Source organism: Saimiri boliviensis, chromosome 4 (assembly GCF_048565385.1).
Source record: "Saimiri boliviensis isolate mSaiBol1 chromosome 4, mSaiBol1.pri, whole genome shotgun sequence".
Classification (NCBI taxonomy): domain Eukaryota; kingdom Metazoa; phylum Chordata; class Mammalia; order Primates; family Cebidae; genus Saimiri; species Saimiri boliviensis.
This window is the reverse complement of record NC_133452.1, coordinates 50,562,670-50,588,665: the sequence shown is the minus strand read 5'-3', so window position 1 is coordinate 50,588,665 and position 25,996 is coordinate 50,562,670. Positions and strand designations below refer to the sequence as shown.

Sequence of the window (25,996 nt, the reverse complement as noted above, 5' to 3'; positions counted from 1 at the left end):
CATTCATGAAGCATTTGTAGGGTGCTTAACTAACATGAAGATTCTGAATATGTCCATCAGAAAGAGCAACTCATCTCAGAGCATACTCAAGTAAATAACCACTGGGGACCCTTTTCTGCTGTGCCTTAAGTGAATATGTGTGTGTCTATGTATGTGTGGTGGTGGTTACCTATGTACGTAATAATTCTTACTGTGAGACTAAATTGGTCACATAAATGAAATAAAAGAAAATAATTTTTAGATTTGAGGATAATACTTAAACAGTAACAACATAGGAGGTTATTCTAGACTGCAGAGGACAACACAGGAAACCAAGAAAATCCACTAGGCTGATAAAAAGACAGTAGATGGAATAAGGAATAAGGGTTGATGTTGCATAATGTAGAATAAGGCACATGGGAGCTACGAGTTTACATTTGACTTTGACATGAAGGATAACGGGATTAGTCACTAACTGTGACTTCAATGAAGTATGTGGATATATATATTTGATTGGAAGAGGAGAGACTACAGGTGAAAAAATTATTAGCAGCAGCTTAGAGTAGATTAATTCTGAAATAACTTATGTCGGACCAGGGTTTAGGCCACAGAGATGGACTGGGTAGAAACTATTAGCTATATCAGTTTATAAGTATTATAAGTATCTAGGAAAGGAGTTATTAAAGGTTTTCAAAGAACATTAAATAAGAATTACAAATTTTGGTTTTAACAATATTGTAGTTACTATATATGAATAGTAACTTTATTTGTAATGTTTTCCTTTATTGATTTTTAAAATCATAAGACGATTAAATGCTTGTTGTAGAAATTTAAACAATACGTAAGTAAAGTACATAAAAAGAAAGTCTGCTCTTTCTCATCTCCAGTACCTCTTAATCCATTCTCTTGAGGAAACCATTACTATTAAAAGTTGGTATTTGTTAAAATGTTTTGATATTTTTGTAAAATATACATTATTAGTGTGTATATAGGATCATAACAGTCCTATTGTTCACTGTATATTCTTTCTACGTAACATATAATAGCCATAGTTTCAGTTTTCACCATGGCATGATAGTTCATGATCCTAAGGGACATTCTTTAGATAAGTACTGTTCTAGCAGAACTGTTGCTGTCTCAGTTGATAAAACATCATTCAACTGGCTCATCCTAATTAAAGAACATATAGCACTGGAATTACCATCTGTAACATAGCACTAAAATTTTCTTTTCAAAGTATCCTTTTTATTAGAGTCAAATACAGCTAATCTGAGGTTAAACTCAGCGGTCCTAAATTTATTATCCACATATGAATTTTCTCATGTAATATAACTTACGACACTTGTAAAGCTGCATTTATTTTCTTGAGTAGCTCGGTAATCTTATTAAAATCTGCCCGCATGATATTTTTCTCTCTGAGGTGGTCTGCTGTCATGACATCCAACTCTTTTTCAAGCCTCTTGTTTAAATCTTGTTCATGCAACCTGTTTAATTTATTTTTAGTTAAGAAAATATTATTCTGAAGTCAAGCTTTCAAAACTTTCTATTATTCTACCAGATTTGAAACGGTTTTTGGTATAATATACAGAAAATTAATGTAAATAGCCTAAATTAAGCTACTTACGTTCTGCTATAAACTTCTGGCTTTGTTAAAGTTGTCTCCTTTAATGCTTTATCAAATAACATTTTAAAAAGATTTCAGTTAATTATATACAATTTCCAATGAATACATCATTCAGGATATAAGCATTTCATCTGTGTTCTACATTATAATATAGTCATCAAATAAAGTAAAAAGTAGTCTTCAATATTTTACTAGAAAGGCAGTCTAGTCAGAAAAATAGGCATAGATTACTAAATATCAGCACAACAGTTTTTCAGATCACACTGCATATTCTTTCTGTTGTAACTAATGGCATACCTCATCTGTTGGTTAGATTCACTTCGTATTCTGAGAATTTCTTTCCCCTTAAATTCCAGTTCTTTGGTTAGGGCATTTATATTCTCATGAAGGTGCTGAACCTCCTTATCCAGTTCAGAGATGTGATGCTCTCTGTGTCTTAATTCGTCTTGTAAATCTGTTATTCTACACATGTGCTCCTTACTCTGTAAAAAACAAGTACTTTTTAGAAGTTTTCTACATATTTGATTTCTGTGTTTATTTGTGGGGAAGAAAATGACATACTGGAATGTCAAATGTAATCATTCTGACACTGCTTCTTCAAAAGAAAACTGCTGAAACGAGAAAACCTCAAGGCCTCTCCTCTTTCCATACATATAAGAAGCTATGTATATGAATATAGCTTCAATGACGTCAGGTTATAAGCAACCCAAAAGATCAAAGACCTTGCTCTCATTTTACAGATGAGAAAACCAACACCCAAAGATGATTTATAATCAGTGGCTGAGTTGAGACTAGAACACAGGGCTCTTACATTCTCAGTAAGTTTTATATGATTTTGAGGAATAATTGTGGCACCATTGCCTGTAATCTAAAAAGAATATGCATCTAAGAGGCCCTCCTAAAGCACACATATCCCATGGCTTAGAAAGCAGACTTAGTTTAGTGCTGCTCTAGCAGTTATCTGACAGTTAAGCTCCTTTCTGTGATCATGCCTCTCCACTCCAGCCTCGGTGACAAAGCGAGACCCTGTCTTGAATAAATAAAAAAATAAATTAAAGCTCTTCAACATAAATAGAATGTGATCACTAGTGAAAATAAGAGTTATTACAAAATAATTTTCAGATAATTATGAACATTCAATCCATTCATATTTAAGAAATCAGAGTACAGAATACTCCTACTTACCTGTCTTCTGCTAATGTCTATGCTTCTCTCTAATTCCATTTTAGCAGCTGCCAATTCTTGATGATGATTATGCCGTAACAAATCAATTGCAGCTGCATGTTGATGGTTGAGTTCTGAGCGCAAGGAAGCTGGGATTGCAAGGCAAAAAAAAAAAAAAAAAGCTTGGCATATTTAAAAAATATTATGAATACTTTAGATAAAAATTATTGAAGTCAAAATATATTATTTTAAAAATTAGAACATTCGTATATGTTCATTAAATTACCACTAGATTATGAACGATCATAAATTTAAATATTGTACACTACAATATACTATCATGAATGTAAAGTTAATCTAGCTTTGATAAGGATATAAAAAATTTCAAATGTCTGGGTAGATCAAGATTTTGTTTTGTTTTATTTTGAGACAGAGTCGCACTCTGTTGCTCAAGCTGGAGTTCAGTGGCATGATCTCAGCTCACTGCAAACTCCGCTTACCGGGTTCAAGTGATTCTTCTCCCTCAGCTTCCTGAGTAGTTGGGATTATAGACACATGCCACCACATCTAGCTAATTTTTGTATTTTTAGTAAAGACAGGATTTCACCATGTTGGTCAGGCTGGACTTGAACTCCTGACCTCATAATCCACCCTCCTTTGCCTCCCAAAGTGCTGGGATTACAGGTGTGAGCCACTGTGCCCACATGCTTTCACTATGTAGATAAAGTGCTAATGGAGATGATGTATTTTTAACTCATCTCTTTCACTATTAGAATAATAGAATTCAGCTGGGGCAGTGGCTCACGCCTGCAATCCCAGCACTTTGGGAGGCCAACACAGTTGGATCACCTGAGGTCAGGAGTTCAAGACCAGCCTGGCCAACACGGTGAAACTCATCTCTACTAAAAATACAAAAAATTAGCTGGGCGTGGTGGCGGGCGCCTGTAATACCAGCTACTCAGGAGGCTAAGACAGAAGAAGTGCGTGAATCCGGGAAGCGGACACTGTAGTGAGCCAAGGTCACACCACTGCACTCCAGACTGGACGACAGAGACTGTTTCAAAAAAAAAAAAAGGGAATAAAATTTTACAGTTTAATAGTACCATAACAAATATTTAGGAGGCAACTTCTCACTCAAATAAGAATTCTTCAATAATATCCCTAAAGGATACTGGTTGGTCAATGTTTTTAGTGATCTAAAGGTCATCATCTTCATTTGAGTTTGGGATTATTTCATACAGTCTATAAACATTTATTGACTGCCAGGCACTATTCTAAGGGAGAATGAAATATGACAGAATCTTCATAACTGCATAGGGTTGAGGGGAAGACATTATGCCAGAAAACTAAGTAGGATATCAGAGATGATGACTATTAGGTATGATAAAAGCATAGTAATGCAAGAACCCAAATTTTCTAGGAAAGGGAAACTGGGGAAGGGAATTATCACAGTAACTGTTTGGAAGACAGGGTCGGAGTTCTCCAAGTAGAGAAGGAAAATGCATTCAGGAAGAAGGGATATCATGTAAAAGCAGAAAGAATCTGGTCTATCTGGCAAACTGTAAGAGGGTTGGTATGGCAGGAGGCCACAGTGCACATGGTCATACTGGAAAGAAAATGGAACCTAGAGGGAGAAAGTTTTAGCACAAAATTCTTTTCATTTTAATCTAAGGTTCACAGTTCTCAAACTGGGATACGTGTGGTGGTATGCGTGAAGGAACTTGGTGAATACACATGATCATCTTCTGAAACATGAATTTTACTTGAAGATTTTTGGAAAATCCATTAATTATATATTACATAAACAGAGATTTAAGTGAGTAAAATACACACTTATAAATTTTAAGTGAAAACATGAGACTTCAAAGACAAGTTGTGCTTGTAGCTAGCCCATTCAGGCTTCTTTTGAGACCACCATGTAAAGCCTAAGTTGTTTCCCCTGGTGTTAAGGGCTTCTTCAGCAGGACACCATGACACACACTAAGGTCGGACATGAGGAATCACTGAAAGATTTGAAGTGGGTTGTCATATGGTGAGATTTGAGCATTACAAAGTTTACCATGACTGGAGTCTAGAGAATGTACCACAGGAAAGGAGATCTGCAAGGTTACGGCAATAATCCAGGCAAGAAATGATACAACCAAAATCTAAGTATGGCAGAGGACTAAAGAAAAGGAAAACAAATAAAAGAAATGTTTAAGAAGAGGGAGTAACAGGATATGGCAGTGAAAGAAAAAAAGTCAGCCGGGCACGGTGGCTCACACCTGTAATCTCAACACTTTGGGAGGATGAAGCAGGTGGATCACCTGAAGTCAGGAGTTCGAGACCAAAGATGATTTATATGAGGATGTCGGTGAGGATGTGAGCAAAATTTACATAATGCTACTAGGGATGTAAAATGGTACAGTCACTCTAGAAAACGTTTGACGGTTTGTTATAAAACTACACATACAACTGCCACATGACCCAGCAACTGCACTCCTGGGCACTTTCCCAGAGAAATAAAAACTTATGTTTATATAAAATTTGTATATGAATGTTTATAGCAGCTTTATTTGTAACAGCTAAGAACTAAAAGCTCAGGTGATCTCTAATGGGTAAAACAAACTATGGTGGAACAATACTATAGAATACTACTTGGCAATAAAAAGAAACAAACTATTGAGACACACAATAACCTGGATGACTTCAGAGAATTATGCTGAGTGAAAAAAGGCCAACCTCTACATTTTAAATACTACTGGGCGTGGTGGTTCACACCTGTAATCCCAGCACTTTGGAAGGCTGAGACCCACCGATCATTTGAGGCCTGGAGTTCAAGACCAGCTTGGGCAACATGGTGAAACTCTGCCTACAAAAATTACAAAAATTAGTTGGGGGTGACAGCACACACTTATAGTCTCAGCTACTTAGGAGGCTGAGACAGGAGGATCGCTTGAACCTGGGAGGCAGAGGTTGCAGTGAGCTGAGATTATCACTGCACTCCTAACCTGGGTGACAGAGTGAGACTCTATTCTTTCTCCCCGAAAAGGTTAATTATTATATGATTCCATATACGTAGAATTACAGCATTCTTTTTTATTTTTTTCTTTTTGAGATGGAGTCTCACTGTGTTGTCCAGGCTGGAGTGTAATGGCACAATTTCGATTCACTGCAACCTCTGCCTCCCAGGTTCAAGTGATTCTCCTGCCTCAGCCTCCTGAGTAGCCAAGACTACAGGCATGCGCCACCACATCCAGCTAATTTTTGTATTTTTTAAATAGAGACAGGGTTTCACCATATTGGCCAAGATGGTCTCGAACTCTTGATCTTGTGATCCTCCTGCCTTGGCCTCCCAAAGTGCTGGGATTACAGGTGTGAGCCACTGCACCCAGCCCAAAATTAGAGCATTCTTAACCGGACAAAATTATAGAAATGAACAAGATAATGGTTGTCAGGTGTTATAGGAGGTGAGGACTAGGAAGACAGGTGTGGTAATAAATGACAACATTAGGCATCTTCATGGTGATGGAAATGTTCTGAATCTTGACAGTATCTTTGCCATGCCAGTTGTGATACTGTACCATAGTTTTGCAAGGTGTTGGGGGAACTGGTTAAAGAGATCTCTTTATATTATTTCTTAAAACTGCATGTGAATCTACAATTATTTCAAAATACAATTTTTTTAAAGACCCCAAACTTTTGTCAACAAAGACTTATTTATTTATTTATTTATTTTGAGTTGGAGTTTTGCTCTTGTTGCCCACACTGCAATGCAATGGCACGATCTTGGCTCACTGCAAACTCCACCCATCATGTTCAAGTGATTCTCCTGCCTCAGCTCCAAAGTAGCTGAGATTACAGGCATGCACCACCACACCTGGCTAATTTTGTATTTTTAGTACAGACAAAGTTTCACCATGTTGGTCAGGTTGGTCTCAAACTCCTGACCACAGGTGATACATCTGCCTTGGCTTCCCAAAGTGCTGGGATTACAGGTGTGACCCACCACACCTGGCCAACAAAGACATATTTAAATTATGTTTAGTGGACCATGTTTCAATGGACTAAACAACAATAGTTCCAACATTTGGACTGTTTTTGCCTGTCTTCACAAAGCTGTGGAACATCTGTATTCCCTTTTGGCCACATTTCTATAAAAGCCAACTCTACATCTGACTATAATCCCTGTGCAAAAACAGGGCAGTCGTTCATTTTTAAATTCTCCTTGTTCAGCAGTCTCTAGCACATGACTATGTTTTTCACAAATCTTTGACAAATGTCTACACTTGATTTTCATGCTAACCGTCATAGTGGCTTTTAAAGGAAGGAGAGGAGAACTTTAACGACTTGGTCTGGGATTCCCAGCAACATTATAGACGAGAAACAGAGTCAGATGGCTTTCCCTGTGAGGCCCAAAATATAATTAACATTTCAGTCTTCTTTGCTCCAAATAATAACTTGGAAAGCGTGTGCCACTGAAGCATGACAATATGTTAAAAATATTAGGAGAATTTGGAATAAAGGCAAACAGAAAGAAAAATAAGATGATAAGAATAAAAAGTTATTGAATTAAAAAAAACAAAAACAAACCTTTAAATATATATCCGGTTTTTCTTCAAAACTCAACTTATCTACCTATAAAAAGTAATGACGTGAACATCTCATAGGTAAAAATCTCAAATAAATTTTGAGGTATATACCTCAATCCCTTTGTAAATGTTGAGGTATATACCTCAATAGAAAAGTCAGACCTAATCCTGACTTTTCTCATTAAAACAAAATCATGAAGTGGAAAAAACCATATGACTATGTAGTCTAAGGACATGTGGCTCCATGTGGCCTTTCTATTGGGCAGTAACTGATTTCTAGAACACCTCAATGTCCTGACTCCACTTAGTCCAAAGAGGACAGATCAGAGTACCAGTGGTGTTGCTTGCAGAGCTGGAGTACAGAGAGAGCTGAGGGGAACTCACTTTACTGTTTGTGTCCTGCCTATTCTAATCCATCTTACTTGCCTCTCCATCTGGTAACTTCAAATAAAATATGCAGTACACTAAGATATTCATCTAGATGTTTCAAAATTATAAAATAAAACTTGATTTTATGTTAAATTTTAAAAATGTTAAGAATGTACATGTGAATATGACAAGATTGTAATCTTTTCAAAGTACCAAGCATAGCCTTTCCTTCATCTTCTAACTCAAAGCGAAGAGTCTGAAGTTCCTGTTCCATTTCTATCCTGAAGCCCTCCATTGACTCTCTGTGTGCATCTTTTAATGACTGAAGCTCTGCAGAATGCTTCTGTTGTAAATGATTTTCAAGAGCCTAGAATGGGACAAACAAAATTCAAATTATTATGCTAGAATATAGGAAGGAAAACGTAAACAAAATAGAAAATAGTTACTAAAACTCAGGTATTATTTAAGAAATAGAAAATGTTTTTAGTTCATTTTCAGGAAAACTAGATATAAGATAATCAACATTTGAAAAAAGTCATTGGGTCATTTCAGTAGAATAAATGAATCATCATGAAACCAGTTTGATTCGATGTATTTTGCCTGTATATTGAATGGCCTGGGCACAGTGGCTCACACCTGTAATTCCAGCAATTTGGGAGGATAAGGTGGAAGGATTACTTGAGCCCCAGATTCAAGACTAGCCGGGGCAACACTGTAAGACCATTTCTACAAAAAAAATTAAAAAATTATCCAGGCATGGTGGTGTGCACCGGTAGTCCCAGCCACTCAACACGCTGAGGTGGGAAAATCACCAGTCTAGGAGGTCGAGAGTGCACCTCAGCCTGGGTGACAGAGTGAGACCCTGTCTCAAAAAATAGAAAAAAAAAAAAAAAAAAAAAAAAAACCTTAAAAATGTGAAGACTAATTATTATTAGATTATTGGATTACATTTGAATGTATGTCACATAAAACTTACTCTTTGCTCCTTTTCCTTTTCCTCCTCCATAGTTTGAAATGCAAGGACATGTGCTTCTTTTAGTGATTTCTGTCTTTGCTGATGTTGCCCCTCTAATTCTTCAAGCTCTTGTGTAAGCCGCTGTCGTTCTTGTGTAAACTGGGCTTGCAGTTGCTGCAAAGAAGTCTGAGACTGGGAAAGCTGTATCTCCAGATTCTGTTTCAGCAAGGAAATCTATGACCCGGAACAGTACACAATGAAGAATAAATACAAGAGATGGTTCACAAACACCCATCAAAGGAAGAAAAGCATTTTAAGGGTATTAATGATAGTAAAATAATTGCCTTAATGTTTCCACTTAAAATATATCATACAAATAACTATTTAATATCACCATTTAAAATTTTACTTTCTGTAGTTATTCTGAAAATAGACAGGTTAGTTATATTGTTTATAGACTGTCTAAAGAAGATTGCAGCTCACATTTAGAATTACAATGAATACCTACGTTATGTTGCAATAAAAATTCATAATATGAAATAAAAACACAAGAAAACTAACATATTCATTAGGTTATAGTCACTTCGAATAAAGAGTATGATTAGTTAAAACACTTATTTGTAAAGTAGCAAAGTGAAATAGAACTGTGCGCTCTGAGTTAAAATCCTAGCTCTGTCACTTGTTAGTATCAACACCTCACCAGGCTATGTTACTACATATAGTTCACTTTGAACAGACTCAGGCATGTAGTAAGCATTCAACAAATGTTAGCTAAGATTATTTGAGAATTAAAACATACTCTTTAAAAGATGTATCAGTTTATAATTTACAATCCTTATATAAATTTTTTTATTTTTTATTTAACTCAAAGGTCTTGAAAACCTTTCAGTTTTAAAAATGTCTCGAACATCCCACAGTCTTTTCTTCAGCCATTATAATAATGACAGGTGCTTTTCTTTCACTATGGAAAACTGATTTGTCACTCCTTTTGAAAACCGACATCAGCCTTAATATGTCTGTATCACTTCCATATGTCTTAATACACTTAGAATTAAGTATTTTGGTAAGAATAAAAATATAAAACACGTATATGTATATATTATACATGTTCATATATGCATTTGATAAAACCATTTAACTGACCTTTTCCTATTCTCATACACAGGATAGAGTAACTTAAAATTACATAACTATATTCTAAAAGAACTCTAAATCTAAGAGGAAGTTAGGAGAACCAGATACAAAGTTGTAAAATGTGTTCCATAAGCAACCTAAATCACTCTTTGCTTTTATATACTGGTAAAAGAGTATCTATAGCCAAAAAAGCCAATGAGAAGAGGAAGAGGAAACTTTAAAGTATGTTTTTGTAATGGGAAAGACTCTCTTTTGCTTGATAGAAGGCAGACATAAGTTGCCTCACATGTCTCACAAAGAAAGGTACCTGGGAAAGAAAGAGAAAGTGTGGGGAATCACCAGACATACAAAACAAGAAAGGAGGAAAGAACCATCAACTGGAAAAAGGAAAGGTCCAAAGCAAACCGCCATATCCCTTTAAAAAGCAGCAGGAATAGTCACAGACTGTAGTGAGCTTAGGGTGATAATTAGCCTTCCAGAAGGGTTCTGGACAAAGTTATAAACCAGAGTTAGTTATAAAGGTTAGCATATGGCTTTATTGAAATAGTCAAGCACTGGTGAGAAACGATACAATCTAGGTTTAATCTGTTTTAATGTATTTCCAAAGAAGTGACTCTACTTGTTCAAACTTTAAGAATTTCGCTTATTAATTTCTATAAAAACCTAAGGTTTCAGAGGTTATTTTAAAGTTTTGGAGCCATGGTGGAACAACCCTTTGATTCCGGATATGCAACCCCTTATACCTCTAAATGGCAGCAGCACCCATGATTTACAGATTGAAATAAATCCTGCAAATGTGAAATGCACCTAAGAATATCACAACGGCCAGGCGCCGTGGCCTCGCACCTGTAATCCCTACAATTTGGGAGGCCAAAGTGGGTGGATCACGTGAGGTCAGGAATTCAAGACCAGCCTGGCCAACATGATGAAACCCTGTCTCTACTAAAAATACAAAATATTAGCTGGGCATGGTGGCGCACATCTGTAATCCCAGCTACTCAGGAGGCTGAGGCAGGAGAATCGCTTGAACCCAGGAGGCAGAGGTTGTAGTGAGCAGAGATCATTCCACTGCACTCCAGCCTGGGCAACAAGAGCAAAATTCTGTCTCAAAATAAATAAATAAATTTTAAAGAGAATGTTACAGCCACAGCTGTGAGTAAGATAAATTATACCATGTGACTTCTCACCATTTTATGCAATGAAAAGCAAAATAAATATTAAAGACAGCCTAGAATGAAAAACTAAACCATAAAAGGGCAACAGATACAAAAACAGGCATTTGTGAACCCTGATTTGTAACTGGTAGAGCCATTCTCTTCCCAGGAAGTTGGGTCTTGAAATAAAGAAGGCACCTACCCACTCTATTTGGAAGTTCAACCCTAGTCCCAGCCTGAGCATGGAGAGCCATGGTGATTGCCTTTCATGTTTCTGAGGATAACTTGTTGAAATGTATATGGGAAAGTTGGAAAGTCTGTGTTACATGCAGAATAATGATATCTCAAAGCTATTACTTGGCACCTGACCAAGTGGGGATTAAAATCTACCGAGCATTCTGCTCACCAAGCCATCCACCCTGGTACAGATCTGTGTCCATCGAAAAAGAATGGACATGCTTTTCTGCTTTGCACAAAGGTGCCATATAGGCTAGCAGTGGCCCTGGATCCCTATCCCAAACTGAGTGTGTACTTCAATTAGTAGGAAATCAATCAGCTCACAGTGGTGTATCTTATTTTCTGCAATACCTACTTCAAAACTTTGCTGAATCGATAGATCCCTCATGGGTTAATGTGACTTGCATTTGAAGTATTAACAGATGAAACTTATGAAGAAATACAATATTTAAAGTGCATGATTGGAAGTACCACAGTATATAACAGTTATACATTTATAATCTACAGTTTTAAATTTCGCCACCAAAAATAAATACACTTAGATATTTTACGTTGTAACATACTTTACCTTGAAAGAACTCCAAAACAGTACTTTCCATCTTAGGATATGTGATTAATCTTTGTATTTACACTCAAGAAAATAATATAAACTATATGCAGAAAAATATTATCATGCAATTTAGTGCTGAAATATACTTAGATATTTTATATTAACTTTGGAAGCGCATCAAAATAATAAGGCCATCTAAAATCTCTGAATTCATGCTCAAGACAGTAATGTGAATTATATGCAGAAAGTCTTAATCATGCAATGCGGCATCAAAATTTATTCTGTTCTTTTTAAAAATAAATTAGTAGAATTGCAATAAATAGCCTTTATTCAGCATGAAAATTACATGGCACTTTAAAAGACGAAGAATGAGCAAAGCAATGTAAAGTGAAGTAATTTTTATGGCTATAATTAAACAGCTGACTTTAATATACTCAAAAGAAATATATATTAATGTAAAACTTCTTTAACTCAAAAGAAAAGAAAAAAAAAAGCCCTCTGCATTAAAAGGTTTAGGCAATTCTGATAAACACTTTTATTACAGAATTACAGAATATCTAGAAAGGTATGTGTTGAATAAAGAATAAGAACAAGTAGTTGCTTCAAACTACATATTATATTCAAATTATGTAGTACAGGGTATTAGTTTCTATACAGTTGTTAAAATTTAAAAATTTTTCTTATTTGTTTAAATAAACTAAAGCAAATCTTTATTTCAGAAAATAATTTAATCTTTAGTTTTTAAATTCTTAGCACAGCAATTTATATATGAAATATATAATATATTCTGCTGGTTGATAGGTGCCAGATATTTTAGAGACAATTTTAAAGGTCAAACTGCATTGATATTAATTGCTACCTTCTGTCTCTACCAATTAAAAAACGATTGTCTTTTTGAAAACAAAGTTTTACAGTATTTTTAAAAATGGAGTATTTAAAGTTTTATAAAAATTTCAAAAAGAAAAAATTAAAATTAAAAATATATGGATACTCTTTTTTTTTTTTTTTTGAAGAAAGAAAAACTGTACTTCTTTTTTCTGAGACAGGACTTTACTCTGTTGCCCAGGCCAGAGTACAGTGGCACAATCATGGCTCACTGCAGCCTCAATCACCCGGGCTCAAGTGATTCTCCCACCTCAGTCTCCCAAGTAGCTGGTAACAGAGACATGCACTATCATGCCCAGCTAATTTTAAATTATTTGTAGAGATGAGGAATCACTCTGTTGTCCAGGCTGGTCTTTAACTCTTGGGCTCAAGTGACCCTCCTGTCTTGGCCTCCAAAAGGGCTGAGATTACAGGAATGAGCCACTGTGCCCAGCCTACTTTTTACAGAGCAGTTTCACAAGGATTCTGCACCTCTATAATGATGTTTGTGGAGGAACTCCCTCAAAACAAAAACTGAAACTTCAACTCTGAGGTACTAGGTATGACAGAATGTCAATATGAGACATGTCATTAATTATGTACATCTTACTAACATTGGTTTTTGATGCAATATTGATTTTTTCTTCAAAAACCATTAGAGTCTTGTTACAGAAATGAAAGAATACAGAAAATATACAAATGCTATATCCTCAAAATAAAGCATGTCTTGAGATAGTAAATGTAATCTGTGATTCTCAAACCTGGCTGTGTATCAGAATCATCTCTGCAGATTTTCATAAAGACAGTTGCCTATGCCCTGATTCCTTGAGATTCTGATTTAGTAGGTCTGGAATTGGGCCCAGGCTGCCTAAGATATGTTTATTCCTATTTATCAAGGTAAAAAGTGGTTCATTGTGAAACCCTAAAAAATACAGGAATATATAAATAAAAGGCAAAGTTTCCTTCATTCCCTTTCCTCACCAAATCTCAATCCCTAAAAGTAAGTGATGCTAAAATTTTGGTATGCATTGCTGCAGACTGTAATGACTTAGGTCTCTTTTGATATAATTCGCTGTTTCGTTTTCTTTTGCTTTCTTACCTAGATCATGTGTAAAATGGCTGGATGATTTTCACCAAATGTAAAATATGTGATGATCTGACAAAATGCTGGCTATGCCTTATATACAAAAGTTATGGAGGCTCCAGGGCACACCTCAAAAGATCAGTGCTCAATGTCCACAGTAGCTAAAACAGAGAACCCTGGGGCAGCTGATGGGGACAGGCATCCTTTATGTATCACAGAGAGAAATAAAAACCACTTCAAATGTGAAACCACAGGCTGTCCTGACCTGCAGTGTGGATGAGGTGGTTTTCACACACTCAACATTATGTAGCTTCCTCCAAGATGAGTATGCCGAGGAATTTATTTAATGATGTTTAATAATTTTTCCACTAGAGGGGCCAGTGAGTTTGTGTTTTTGTAGTTTTTTGCCTTCCTTTCAAAGTGGCATTTAAAAGGTACTCATGATATTTCTATATGATCCACTCTTTTTAATGACTACATAGACTTCCTACGGCTAGCACTGTCCCTCAATTCTCCAACAGCCATTCTCCCTCTTTCCTTTCTTCCCAATTGGCTGAACAACTGAGTTTGTTCAGGGATTAAATGGAAATCCCTAGAAGATAAGCACCTCTCGTAACACCTACAGATGAATTATGACTGGAACAAGAAAGTAATCTAATTCTGAGGTATTAATATTAACTCCAATCCTTTCAAATATATAAAGCATTAAAAACTGCTAGCCTATCAGTCTGAGCAGATCTCAGGAAAAAAACTGTTAACCTAGACTTAGTATAGGACTGTAAGAATATTGTTATGTCAATGATTTACATAAGTACTCATGTAAAATGTAAAGGTGCTCAAATATTTTAATTCAATGATTTATTTTTCCTCTTTAATCACTAATTTGCTATTACTGAAGAAACTAATTAAGAAAAGTAAATTTAAGCTGGAATTATGGTCATTTTGAAAAAATTCAGAATTGCTTTTTTTCTATATTTTCTAATATGTATAAACTGAGTTTATTATTAAGAACCACCACATTCAGGACATAGGCATAGGCAAAGACTTCATGACTAAAACACCAAAAGCAATGGCAACAAAAGTCAACATTGACAAATGGGATCTAATTTAACTAAAGAGCTTCTGCACAGCATAAAAAAACTATCATCAGAGTAAATAGACAACCTACAGAATGGGAGAAAATTTTTGCAATCTATCCATCTGACAAAGGGCTAATATCCAGAATCTACAAAGAACTTAAACAAATATGCAAGAAAAAAACAAACAACCCCATCACAAAGTGGGCAAAGGATATGAACAGACAATTCTCAATAGAAGAGATTTATGTGTCCAACAAACATATGAAAAAATGCTCATCATCACTGGTCATTAGAGAAATGCAAATCAAAACCACAAAGAGATACCATCTCACACCAGTTAGAATGTCAATCATTAAAAGTCAGGAAACAACAGATGCTGGAGAGGATCTGGAGAAATAGAATGCTTTTACACTGTTGGTAGGAGTGTAAATTAGTTCAATGATTGTGGAAGGCAGTGTGGCAATTCCTCAAGGATCTAGAACCAGAAATACCATTTGACCCAGCAATCTCATTACTGGGTATATGCCCAAGGGATTATAAATCATTCTATTATAAAGACACATGCACGTGTATGTTTACTGCCACACTATTCACAATAGCAAGGACTTGGAACCAACCAAAGTGCTCATCAATGATAGGCTGGATAAAGAAAATGTGGCACATATATACCATGGAATACTATGCAGCAATAAAAAAGAATGAGTTTATGTCCTTTGCAAGGACATGGATGAAGCTGGAAACCATGATTCTCAGCAAACTAACACAGGAACAGAAAACCAAACACCACATTACTCATAAGTGGAAACGGAACAATGAGAACACATGAACACAGGGAGGGCTGGGGCCTGTCAGAAGATGGGGAGCTAGGGGAGGGAAGTATTAGAAGAAATACCTAATGTAGATGATGGGTTGATGGGTGCAGCAAATCACCATGGCACGTGTATACTTATGTAACAAACCTGCATGTTCTGCATATGGATCCCAGAAATTGAAGTATAATAATAACAATAAAAGAAAAATCTTCTAAAAAGCACCCAAATTAAGAATCCTTAAAAAAAAAAAAGAACTACCATGTTTCTTAACACCTTAAGCTATTTGTGAAACATGTCCCCAGTAATTCTCTTATTAATAACTAAAACGAACTGGAAAGTATCTATACAGTCACTTGATTTTGAATGTGCTAAGCACTGAACTCTTACATGGAAAGCTGGGGTACACACCATGTGCAGAGGGGGTGGGCAGATGCTCATCCTGCAGAACATAACACTCTGACAAGGTCATGTTTTGTTGTGGATGATGACAGAGTGAAAAGGTGATCCTCAATGACTATAATGTTATAAAAGATAAATAAGTAAATACAGATTTTGCTGTGTTACCAACCCCTTTTATGTTTTTTGTAGGAGATTAATCAAGGGCATTTTCATTTCAGTTATTAACAGGCAATTTCAATAGGTGGTTTTTATTTAATGAACAAAAAGTACAACTATTAAGGAAAATGTGACTATGCTGTCACAAATATTCTAAAGTACAATTAATTTGAAAAATAGTAATATCCTATTTGGGTTCTCATTTCTATCCCAATTAGCACATATGTCAAAATGTCTGTATTGATAGAGCTATCATGCCAAAATCTGTAACATGTTCCATGTGACTGCTATAAAGAATTTCTAAATATAGCCTATTTCAGCAACACTGAGATAAGTGTTTGCTGTTTCTTTTAAAAGAGATGAAAGAAAATGCTGCTAAATGTATTTGTATATTTTAATTCCTTTTTACATAGAAAAATGGCTGAATATGAAAAGTAGGTAAAAGTTTTCTTGCATAATAGAAAAAATATAAAGGGATATTATAAAATAGTTTCACTCCAGAAGTATCAGAATATCACAAGACATCTCTAGACTCAAGGCTTTGATTTCTCCAGAGCTGGCATTAGTCTGTCAGCTTTTATGAAAACTAGTCTGTTTTCATAAATTGTTACTGGGATGTAGTCACACCCATTCGTTTACATAATGTCTACATGTATTGTCACACTACAATGGCATAGAGTTTCTGTCACAGAAACTGTTCGGCCCACAGAGTATTTAATATTTGGCCCTTTACAGAAAAGTTTGCTGACTCCTGCCTTAGGACATCAAGAAAAATATTCAACAATGTTCAATTCTCTGTAATCTAATTTTAAAGGACAAGTTGAGTATGGGTTTGGTATGAAAATAAATTATCATTTTTTTCTCATCATACAGAAAGAAAAAAGTTTTAAAATGAGTGTTAAATGGCATATTATTTTGAAGATGAATTTCTGTATACTTGAGTGTACGTAAGAAAAAAGTGATCACTTTGTCAATTCTTAGGAAAGGGATTTACTCCATTTTGCTTTTCATCTGTTGATAATTATAACAATGTAAAATATGTTCTAAATCCCATAAACCTCCATAACCATCTGATACGTTTAAACAAAGAAGTCACTAATGCTACTTTTTCAAAAAATAAACATTTGACAAAATAAATTTTTACATTTCCATTTTTACGAATCAACTAGTTAATAGTTTTTCAAAAATATTACTGTATCTTCCAAAGTAAACATAAAAATAATGAAATTTATCTCTGAGATGTAAAATGTCAATTGGCTTTATAATAAATAAATGCTTATTAATACATGTGGTAGATGTATGCACATACACAAATGAATGATTGCAAGTTAGAAGCTTTAATTACCCATATACAAAACATATCTTACTGAACGCCAAACAGTATTTTTTAAGTAAGTCAAAGCTTTAAAGCAGTGATGTTGTTTATGCAAAATGAAAAGTGCAACATGCCCTATATACAAATTGTAAGTGCCGCTCACTTACATTGTTGATAGATTTATGCAAAGCTTCACCCAGAGAGTGCCGCTATGAAGAAAAGATCACAGGAATAAAGGGAAACATTCAGAAATCAACTAAGTGAAAGAAAGAGGGATAAGAAGGAAGAGTAAAACGCAGAACATTAATTACAATGCGCTCAAGAGAAAAGTTGAAAACAGTTCTAAGAACCAAATTAAACAAACAGAAATCAAAGACACACAGTCTAAATTATCTATAGTCCCTTAAAACAATGTCTGATATGTCTGTGGGCTTGCAGACTTACCTATGCAAACTCCTAAAGGTGAGGCCATATAAATCAGAGTTCAGTTTAAAAATTGACAGTTATTGAGGGATCCAGAGAGGATACTACTGTTTTAAATTCCTCCCAGAAATCTACAATATAACTATTCAAAGCATTATACCCACTTTGCTGTAGGTTTGTGGAGGATTTCTCTTAAGAGAAATTAGCAGATGAAAACCACAACACTAACTTAATTGACCACATAATTTGGGAGCCGGAAATAAATATGAGATAATCACTAGAAATTAAAGATTTAATAATAATCTGGTTTTATACTGGGGCGAAGGAAGAAGAGACACTCTTGTATCTTTGTAATCCCATTTTCAAGGATATATTTGGCAAAATTATTTACAACATAAGCTCAATTTTCAGAAATTCATTGAAATTTTAAGTGATAAACCATTGGAAAAGCCTACATACCCCTCCCTCCTAATATGGGGGGAAAAGAAAATGTAATTTCATTTTCCATCACCTCATTTTTACCTTCCAAAAATACAAAATAATATTTTTAATTTACATTGTTACTTTAAATGGAAAAATTTCTTTAACATGGATTTTATTCTGGACATGATTTTACATGCTAAACCATTGGAAAACCTACACACTCCCTCCTAATATGTGGGGAAATGAAAATATAATTTCATTTGCAATCACCTCGTTTTATTACCTTCCAAAAATACAAAATAATATTTTAAATTTATGTTGCTAATTTTCGGACAAAATGCAATCTTCTTTTGTTTTCGTAAATTGTTACTGAAATGTAGTCACATACCTTTTATTTTCATTTTTTGCATATAGTAATTATTTCTTGAAGTGACACGATCTAAGGATAGTTTTTATTGAAAAATAATTTTTTACTAATAACTTAGACTAAGATATTCCATAACTTACTAAAGTTGCAAATATAAGGAGACAAAAAGATTAATTTTCTGTAATTACTTTAATCTCAACTTTCTCATGCTTTTATATACATCACTAGCTAATTTTACTTTTTCTTTGTTCTTCCTCATACTCATATTATTCTTAATATAATAATGAGAGACTTAACTTCTCCAGACTTCACTCACAAAACTTAAGAAAACTGGAAGAACTTTTAGTTGTAGTATTTTTACATCTTTTTATTTCTTAGAACTGATGTCCTAGTACCAGAAGTTAACCTAAAATTTATAACATTTACTTAGGAAATAAATTTTATTTTCATTCTTTCAGGTTTCATCAGACAAAATATGTATGTTATTTAAGATTCCTGAATTATCTGATAAATTAGAATATGCCAAAATCAGAGTGACATGCCAGATCATCCCTTCCCTAAGTATAGATTTTGGGCTTTATATGACAGAAATATATTTGAACATTTGAAATCTAAACTCATATGGTCACTACCTCTGTCCACACACAGGTGTGGAAATATTGAATCCAATAGGTACAGTGTCTAAGCTGTGACCTCAAGTGAGCTTGTATCACAGATCTGGCATGGCAATTAGTAAAGGCACAAGTAGTGCTGCTGGGTGGCAATACCACTGTTGATTAATATATAACTGAAGTAAACTTTAATTTTTCATTTAAAAATACTAATTAGGACAGGCATGGGCCACCATGCCTGTAATCACACTTTGGGAGGCCGAGACAGGTGGATCACTTGAAATCAGGAGTTCGAGACCAGCCTGGCCAACATAGCAAAACCCTTTCTCTACTAAAAATACCAAAAAAGTTAACCAGGAGTCATGGTGCACGCCTGTAATCTCAGCCAAAGGTACTTGGGAGGCTGAGGCAGGAGAATCACTTGAACCCAGGTGGTGGAGGTTGTGGTGAACCAAGATTGCACCACTGCCAGCGTGGGCAACAGAATGAGACTCCGTCTCAAAAAAAAAAAAAAAAAAAAAAAAGCAAGTTAGAGTACTATTATGTTCCAGAAAACATCTTAAGTGCAGTGTGAGATATAGAGTTGAATAAAACAGTAAAACAAACATGAAAATAAAGAAATAAGGAAAAGAAAATGGTAGTATTACGATTTTTTTTGAGACCAGTTTGTCACCAGGCTGCAGTGCAGTGGCGCAATCTCGGCTAGTAAGTTCTGAGTTTGAAGTCCACCCCACTGAGTTCAAGTGATTCTCCTGCCTCAGCCTGCCAAGTAGCTGGGATTACAGGTGCACATTGTGAAACTCAGCTAATTTTTGTATTTTTATTAGAGACAGGATTTCGCTATGTTGGCCAGGCTGGTCTCGAACTCCTGACCTCAGGTGATCCACCTGCCTCGGATCCCAAAGTGCTAGGATTACAGGCGGGAGCTACCATGCCTGGTCAAGTATTATTTTTAAAAAGTTTGGTGTGATAGGGAATGACTGGAGGAGATAAGAGTTGATGGTAGGAAAAGATATTTAATTTTTTAATTTTTTTTTTTTTGAGATGAAGTTTTGCTCTGTCGCCCAGGCTGAGTGCAAGGGCACCATCTCGGCTCTCTGCAACCTCTGCCTCCTGGGTTCAAGTGATTCTCCTGCTTCACCTCCTGAGTAGCTGGGACTGGCTAATTTTTTGTTTTAGTAGAGATGAGGTTTCACCATGTTGGCTGGACGTGAACTTCTGACCTCAAGTTATCTACCCACCTCGGCCTTCTAAAGTGCTGCGATTATAGGTGTGAGCCACCAAGCCCAGCCAGAAAAGATATTTTAGAAGTTTAACATTTAAACTGGGGTCAATGCAGAAGCCAAATAGGAGATGACTTTGGAGACAGAGTACTTGGCAAGTGGATCAGCTGGCACAAAGCCCCTGAAGGTGAAAGTAAGCTGGAAGTGGGTGTGGAAGAGGGAAAAGTGTTAGTGGGGGACAGTTGGCTGAAAGGACACCAGAGATACACATAGGAGTCAGAATAACAGCCTGGATTCAGTGGGGTGCACCCTCAGAGGGTTTTAAGCAGGAGAGTGGCATGATCTGATTTCCATCATGAAAGATCACTTTGAGTGCTGTAAGAAAAGTGAAATTGGTGAGGACAGACAAGAGAGAGACCTTGGTAATAGTGGCTTGGACTAGTGTTTACTAGGAGGAGATGAAAGTAAATAGAGCTGGGATATGTTTTGGAGGTGGAATAAACAGGATTAAAGGATTACATGGGAAGTAAAGGAAAGACATATGGATGGTTTTCAACTACAGACTGGTTGAGATCCCTAAGTGCTATGGACTGAATGTGTTCCCCTAGCCCCAAATTCATGTGTTGAAAACCTAACCTCCAAAGTGAGGGTAATAGCAAGTGCAGCCTTTAGTAGGTGATTAGTTGATGAAGGCAGTGCTGTGTTGAATGGGTTTAATGCCCTTATAAAGAAATCCCAGAGAGCTCCCTTGGTCCTTTTACTATGTGAGGACATACTAAGAAGATAGCTTCCTATGAACCAAGAAGCAGGGTCTCATCAGACACCAACTCTGCTGGCACCTTAACCTTGAACTTCCCAAAATCCAGAACTGTGAGAAATACATTTCTGTTGTGGGCAGGTGCAGTGGCTCATGCCTGTAATCCCAGCACTTTGGAAGGCCAAGACAGGAGGACTGCTTGAGCTCACAAGTTCGAGACCAGCCTGGGCAGTAAAGTGAGACCCTGTTGCTACACAAAATAAAAATAAAAATAAAATTAGCTGGCATGGTGGCATGTATCTGGAGTGCCAGCTACGCAGGAGTCTGAGCTGGGAGACTCACTTGACCTCAGGAGGTCAAACCACAGTGAGCCATGATTGTATCACTGCACTCCAGCCTGAGATACAGAGCAAGATCCTATCTCAAAAAAATATAAAATAAATTTTAATTAATCAATGAATGTTGTTTTATAAGCCACCTAATCTATGGTATCTATTATAGCAGCCCAAACAAAGTCACTGTGTCTGCTTAAAGAAATAGTAGATAAACTAAACAGTCGTATGTAAAAATATGTATTTGGGAAACATTCTATACGAGGAAGATCGATATTAACAAAAAGATGGCCTATATAATAGCCAATTTTTTTTAAAGCATCTTAAGTTTCTTGTTAAGTTCTGAGGTTCACAAAAAGAGCCTTAAGAAAGGCTTTTCAACTGAGAAGACTTGGAGACTTCAACATAGAAAGCTTATTGAATGTATTTCAGGAATTCTATTCTTGAAGGACAGATATGATGAGACTTTCAGGTAAGTGAGGGAGAAGATTTACAGTAACTAAAAAAAGTTGGTGCTTAATTAGAAATTTAGCACTCTGTACATAAAAAACAATGGTCTTAATTATCTTATTGTTCTAAATCATTTAGAAAATAGGACAAGGTTTTACATGCTTGTAATTTGCAAACGTGTTATATAAATACTGAAATCCATTGAATTGTAAGCTTTTAGAGGACAGAAGCCTGTCTTAGTCACATTCTGCATTCAAATTGGTGCCTGACACAGGGTAAATGATTAATAAATGTTTATTCAAAGACTTAATGAATGATATGAACTCAACACTGAGTTAGTTTTTGCTACTCTCTAATTCTCTCCTCTCTAATAATAATAGAAGCAGTAAAGAGACAATTTTAAGATTGCTAAAAACAAAATAAACTATTTGTCCTGAAAATATAAATCTGAACACAGGAAGCCTTCTAAGGGGGAAACAATGTTCACTGAGTGACACCTAGCTTGTCCCACCCTAATCTATTCTCCATACTGCAGCTAGAGCTTTAAATCATAGTATTTTAATATTTCACCTTCCTAATCAAAGCCCTTCAACAAACAGTTCACCGCTCTTTGGATAAAGTCTCACATCCCTAACAAGGCAAAGAAAGCCTGGAGTGATCTGACCCTGCCTACCTCTCCAGCTTCCTAGCTCTCACTGTCCAGAATAAAGGTTTCATCAGGGCTTCCTCAGGGGCTTTGCACACACTACCCCTCTGCTCAGAATGCTGTTCTTCTGGCCTGCTGACTTCTCTTAGAGGTCTCAGATAAAGAATTCCACATTTAGAGATGCCTTCCCCAAGTTCCCAGAGTATGTTACACAAGCTTGTTTACCACAGTTACAATTTAATACCCAATTTGCAGTTTCGATTGTAAGCTCCAGGAAGGCAAAGATCACTCTGAGCCTGTTACTATTCTGATACAAGGCCTAGCATACCACAGGCACTTAATTTTCACTGAATAAATGGATAAATGCATGAAAGAATATGCAAAAGTAATTTCTTACTATTGATTTCAACACCTGGAATTTAAATAAATAAATAAATAAATATGGAGGTGATGTAGGCCAAGACTAGAGTGACTTAAAAAGCCAGAGGGTTATCTTCACATAAAGCCTTTGAAGTCATAATGAATACTGGGAGTGGGAAACAGGAGACACCCAGAAAACTAATTATAATTTATCAGAATCACCACACTATTATGTAATCAAAGCTATACTACCATAGGGCTGAATAAAAAGCACTACTAATGCTTTATACATACATGATATTCCATATGCATATATCCACAAATTTTCATAACTGTTATCGCTTGACTTTCAATTCTACTTTGAATAAAAAATCTGAAGCAATAGAATGGAATTCTCATTACTGACAAAAGCTGTGTCATTTAAAAAATTTCTAACTTTCTTGAAACAATATTGATTCTAATCTTACATTGCAATTCAAGTCAAATATGTTAGAAAGTTTTAAAAAATTCCAATTTCAGGCTGAGCATGGTGGATCATGTCTGATTTCCCAGCACTTTGGGAGGCTGACGTGGTGGATCACCTGAGCCTAGGAGTTTGAGACCAGCCTGAGTAACATGGTGGAAACCTGTAACTACAAAAATTAACTGAGTGTGGTGATACATGCCTGTAGTTTCAGCTATTTGGGAGGCTGAGAAGTAGGAGGATCACTTGAGCCTGAAAGGTTGAGGGTGCAGTGAGCCACGATTGTGCGACTGGCACACTAGCCTAGGCAACAGAGCAAGACCCTATCTCCAAAAAAGAAAAAAAAAAAATTCCAATTTCAACATTTAAAACACAACACTGTAACTTCTCAAAGCAAATTATGTAAACTCTTTTTTCTAATGTTAATTTCAAGTATACTAATATCCATAGGAAAACAATGAACAGATCTAAGATATAGAAGTGGGATTCAAGGCTCTGATAAGTCTCCCAATACAAAAAGTCACAAACTGTTATTCAATATTTAAGTAAAATTCAGTGACATGAATTTCATTCATACAAATAGAATGAAGGTAGAAATAAGCTAATGTGTTAGGTTATGCTTAATACTTTTTCCAGAGACTCATTCTTACATAACTTTACAATCACATGACCGCTGAACCCTTTCAGATTGAAAATACTGTAATTATTTTTAGTATCTTGTCACATGAAAGAGAAACAGATTAAGTTGATTTGTTACTATAATGCTGTCTAAATATTCTTAAGTATTTTTCAAGTGTGTACTGGGCTGCAGCACCTCTGAAGTCACCAATTGCATTTCATCACAGATGTTACTACAGTATTTTACAGAACAGATTTTGCTCAGTATTCATTAAAGACTGCCCAGAATTCTTAACACATATTCTCTTTTAAAGCTAAGTACAGATTTCATAGTTCTATCTCTTCATTCTCTTCTCCTAAAGGTAACAATTTAAGAACTGGATGGACTTAAATTATAATAAGGGAGGTTTTGGTAGGGAAAATAAAATTAAAAATTAATAATAAAATACTTTTAGATCAATGCAGAAAACAATTTAGCACCATTTATCTTATAAAAAAATCTTAAGTGTGATAAAAGAGGCTATAATGTAGCCAAAGTAACAATGCCATTCAGTTTTTTTTTTTTTTTGATTGCAGAGAAATTAAAGGCTTTCATATTTAAAGGAAAATATCACCAATTAACTTTGAATTTAAGACTTGGCATAGGAAAAATAAGGGTTGGTTTTGGTAGACTAATTCCATCCCACATTTTCTAAGAAAGTAAAATTAGGTCATGCCAGCTATTCTCACTTTCCTTTCTAGCTGGCTTTCCTCTCTTCTTCATATGCTATTAATCTTTAGTCTTTTTGTTTCTCTGTCCTGTGACTTTCCTTTTCCTTACCCTAGTCATCTCTTTCCCCCAGAGCTCTGAATGTACATTCAACACAGTTCCTGCTTTACTGACTTTTAGAGAGAGGATTCAGAGTCTTCAAGGTTCAGCTTCACTATCTGCTGTCACTGCTCAGGGAACCTGTCAAGGAATCTAATCGAGTTATCTTAGGAAGAGATTTTTCTTTTGAGACAGAGTCTCACTCCATCACCCAAGCTGTAGTGCAGTGGTGTGATCTTGGCTCACTGCAGCCTCCACCTCCCAGTTTAAGCCATTCTCGTGCCTCAGCTTCCCAAGTACCTGGATTACAGGTATGCACCACCATGTCTGGCTAATTTTTTTTTTTATTTTTGCATTTTTTTGTAGAGATGGGGTTTCTCTATATTGCCCAGGCTGGTCTTGAACTCCTGGCCTCAAGTGATCCACCCACCTCAGCCTCCCACATGCGGGCCCAGTGCAACCGTGGGCTCGCCTCTTGACCTCTGCCAGGCTTGTTTCCCTGACTGAGGATCATAACCACAGACCTCCTGGATCAGGTCCTTACAAAGAGTCAATGCCATGCCAGAGGCAAAGCCCTCAGCTCCTAGAGGCACACACGAGACATTACCTCTGCAGGAAGGGCCTGAAAAAGCTTACAGGGTCCACTCCCACAGCCTGAGGAAAGTCCAGCCAACTGCCAGGTGTGACCTAGGGAAGAGGAAGCACTCACCTCCCGGGAAAGCCAGAGAGCCCGGCCTCACCGCCAAAGCAGCACCTCCCTCCAGCCTGAGACGCTCACTCCCTCTTAGAACCATCTTTCCTGCCCACCCCTCTCCCTATCACCCCTTTGAGCAATAACATGTTAATCCTTTTCCAAGCGGTACAGGAAATTAAAAGCAGAAGCATTAAAAAAAAAAAAGACAGCTAAATGACATTGTCTCAAAGTTCACATCTACAAAATGGAGAGTCAGACTCAAACTATAAAATTCCACAGTTCTGTGTCTGAATGGTCTGAGCATCTCCCTTCGTTTCTAAGTCCAATGTTTTAAGGCTGAATAAGTAAATCATTATATCAGACCCAAAATAAAAT

General features: G+C 36.1%; 1 protein-coding gene across 5 annotated transcripts in view; it reads right to left on the bottom strand.

Annotated features, from left to right (window-relative positions):
- Nucleotides 1–25,996, bottom strand: part of FAM184A (family with sequence similarity 184 member A) — a 121,790-nt gene that overhangs the window by 20,801 nt on the left and 74,993 nt on the right. For 3 of the 5 annotated variants that reach the window (XM_003938614.3, XM_074397561.1, XM_074397563.1), the window contains exons 10-14: nucleotides 8,684–8,896; nucleotides 7,921–8,074; nucleotides 2,789–2,916; nucleotides 1,901–2,085; nucleotides 1,317–1,463 (exon numbers count right to left, since the gene is read on the bottom strand). In XM_003938614.3, coding sequence (XP_003938663.1) covers nucleotides 1,317–1,463; nucleotides 1,901–2,085; nucleotides 2,789–2,916; nucleotides 7,921–8,074; nucleotides 8,684–8,896 — 827 coding nt within the window. The remainder of the gene's footprint in view (nucleotides 1–1,316; nucleotides 1,464–1,900; nucleotides 2,086–2,788; nucleotides 2,917–7,920; nucleotides 8,075–8,683; nucleotides 8,897–25,996) is intronic. The other 2 variants (XM_010349300.3, XM_074397562.1) reach the window with 1 other exon arrangement.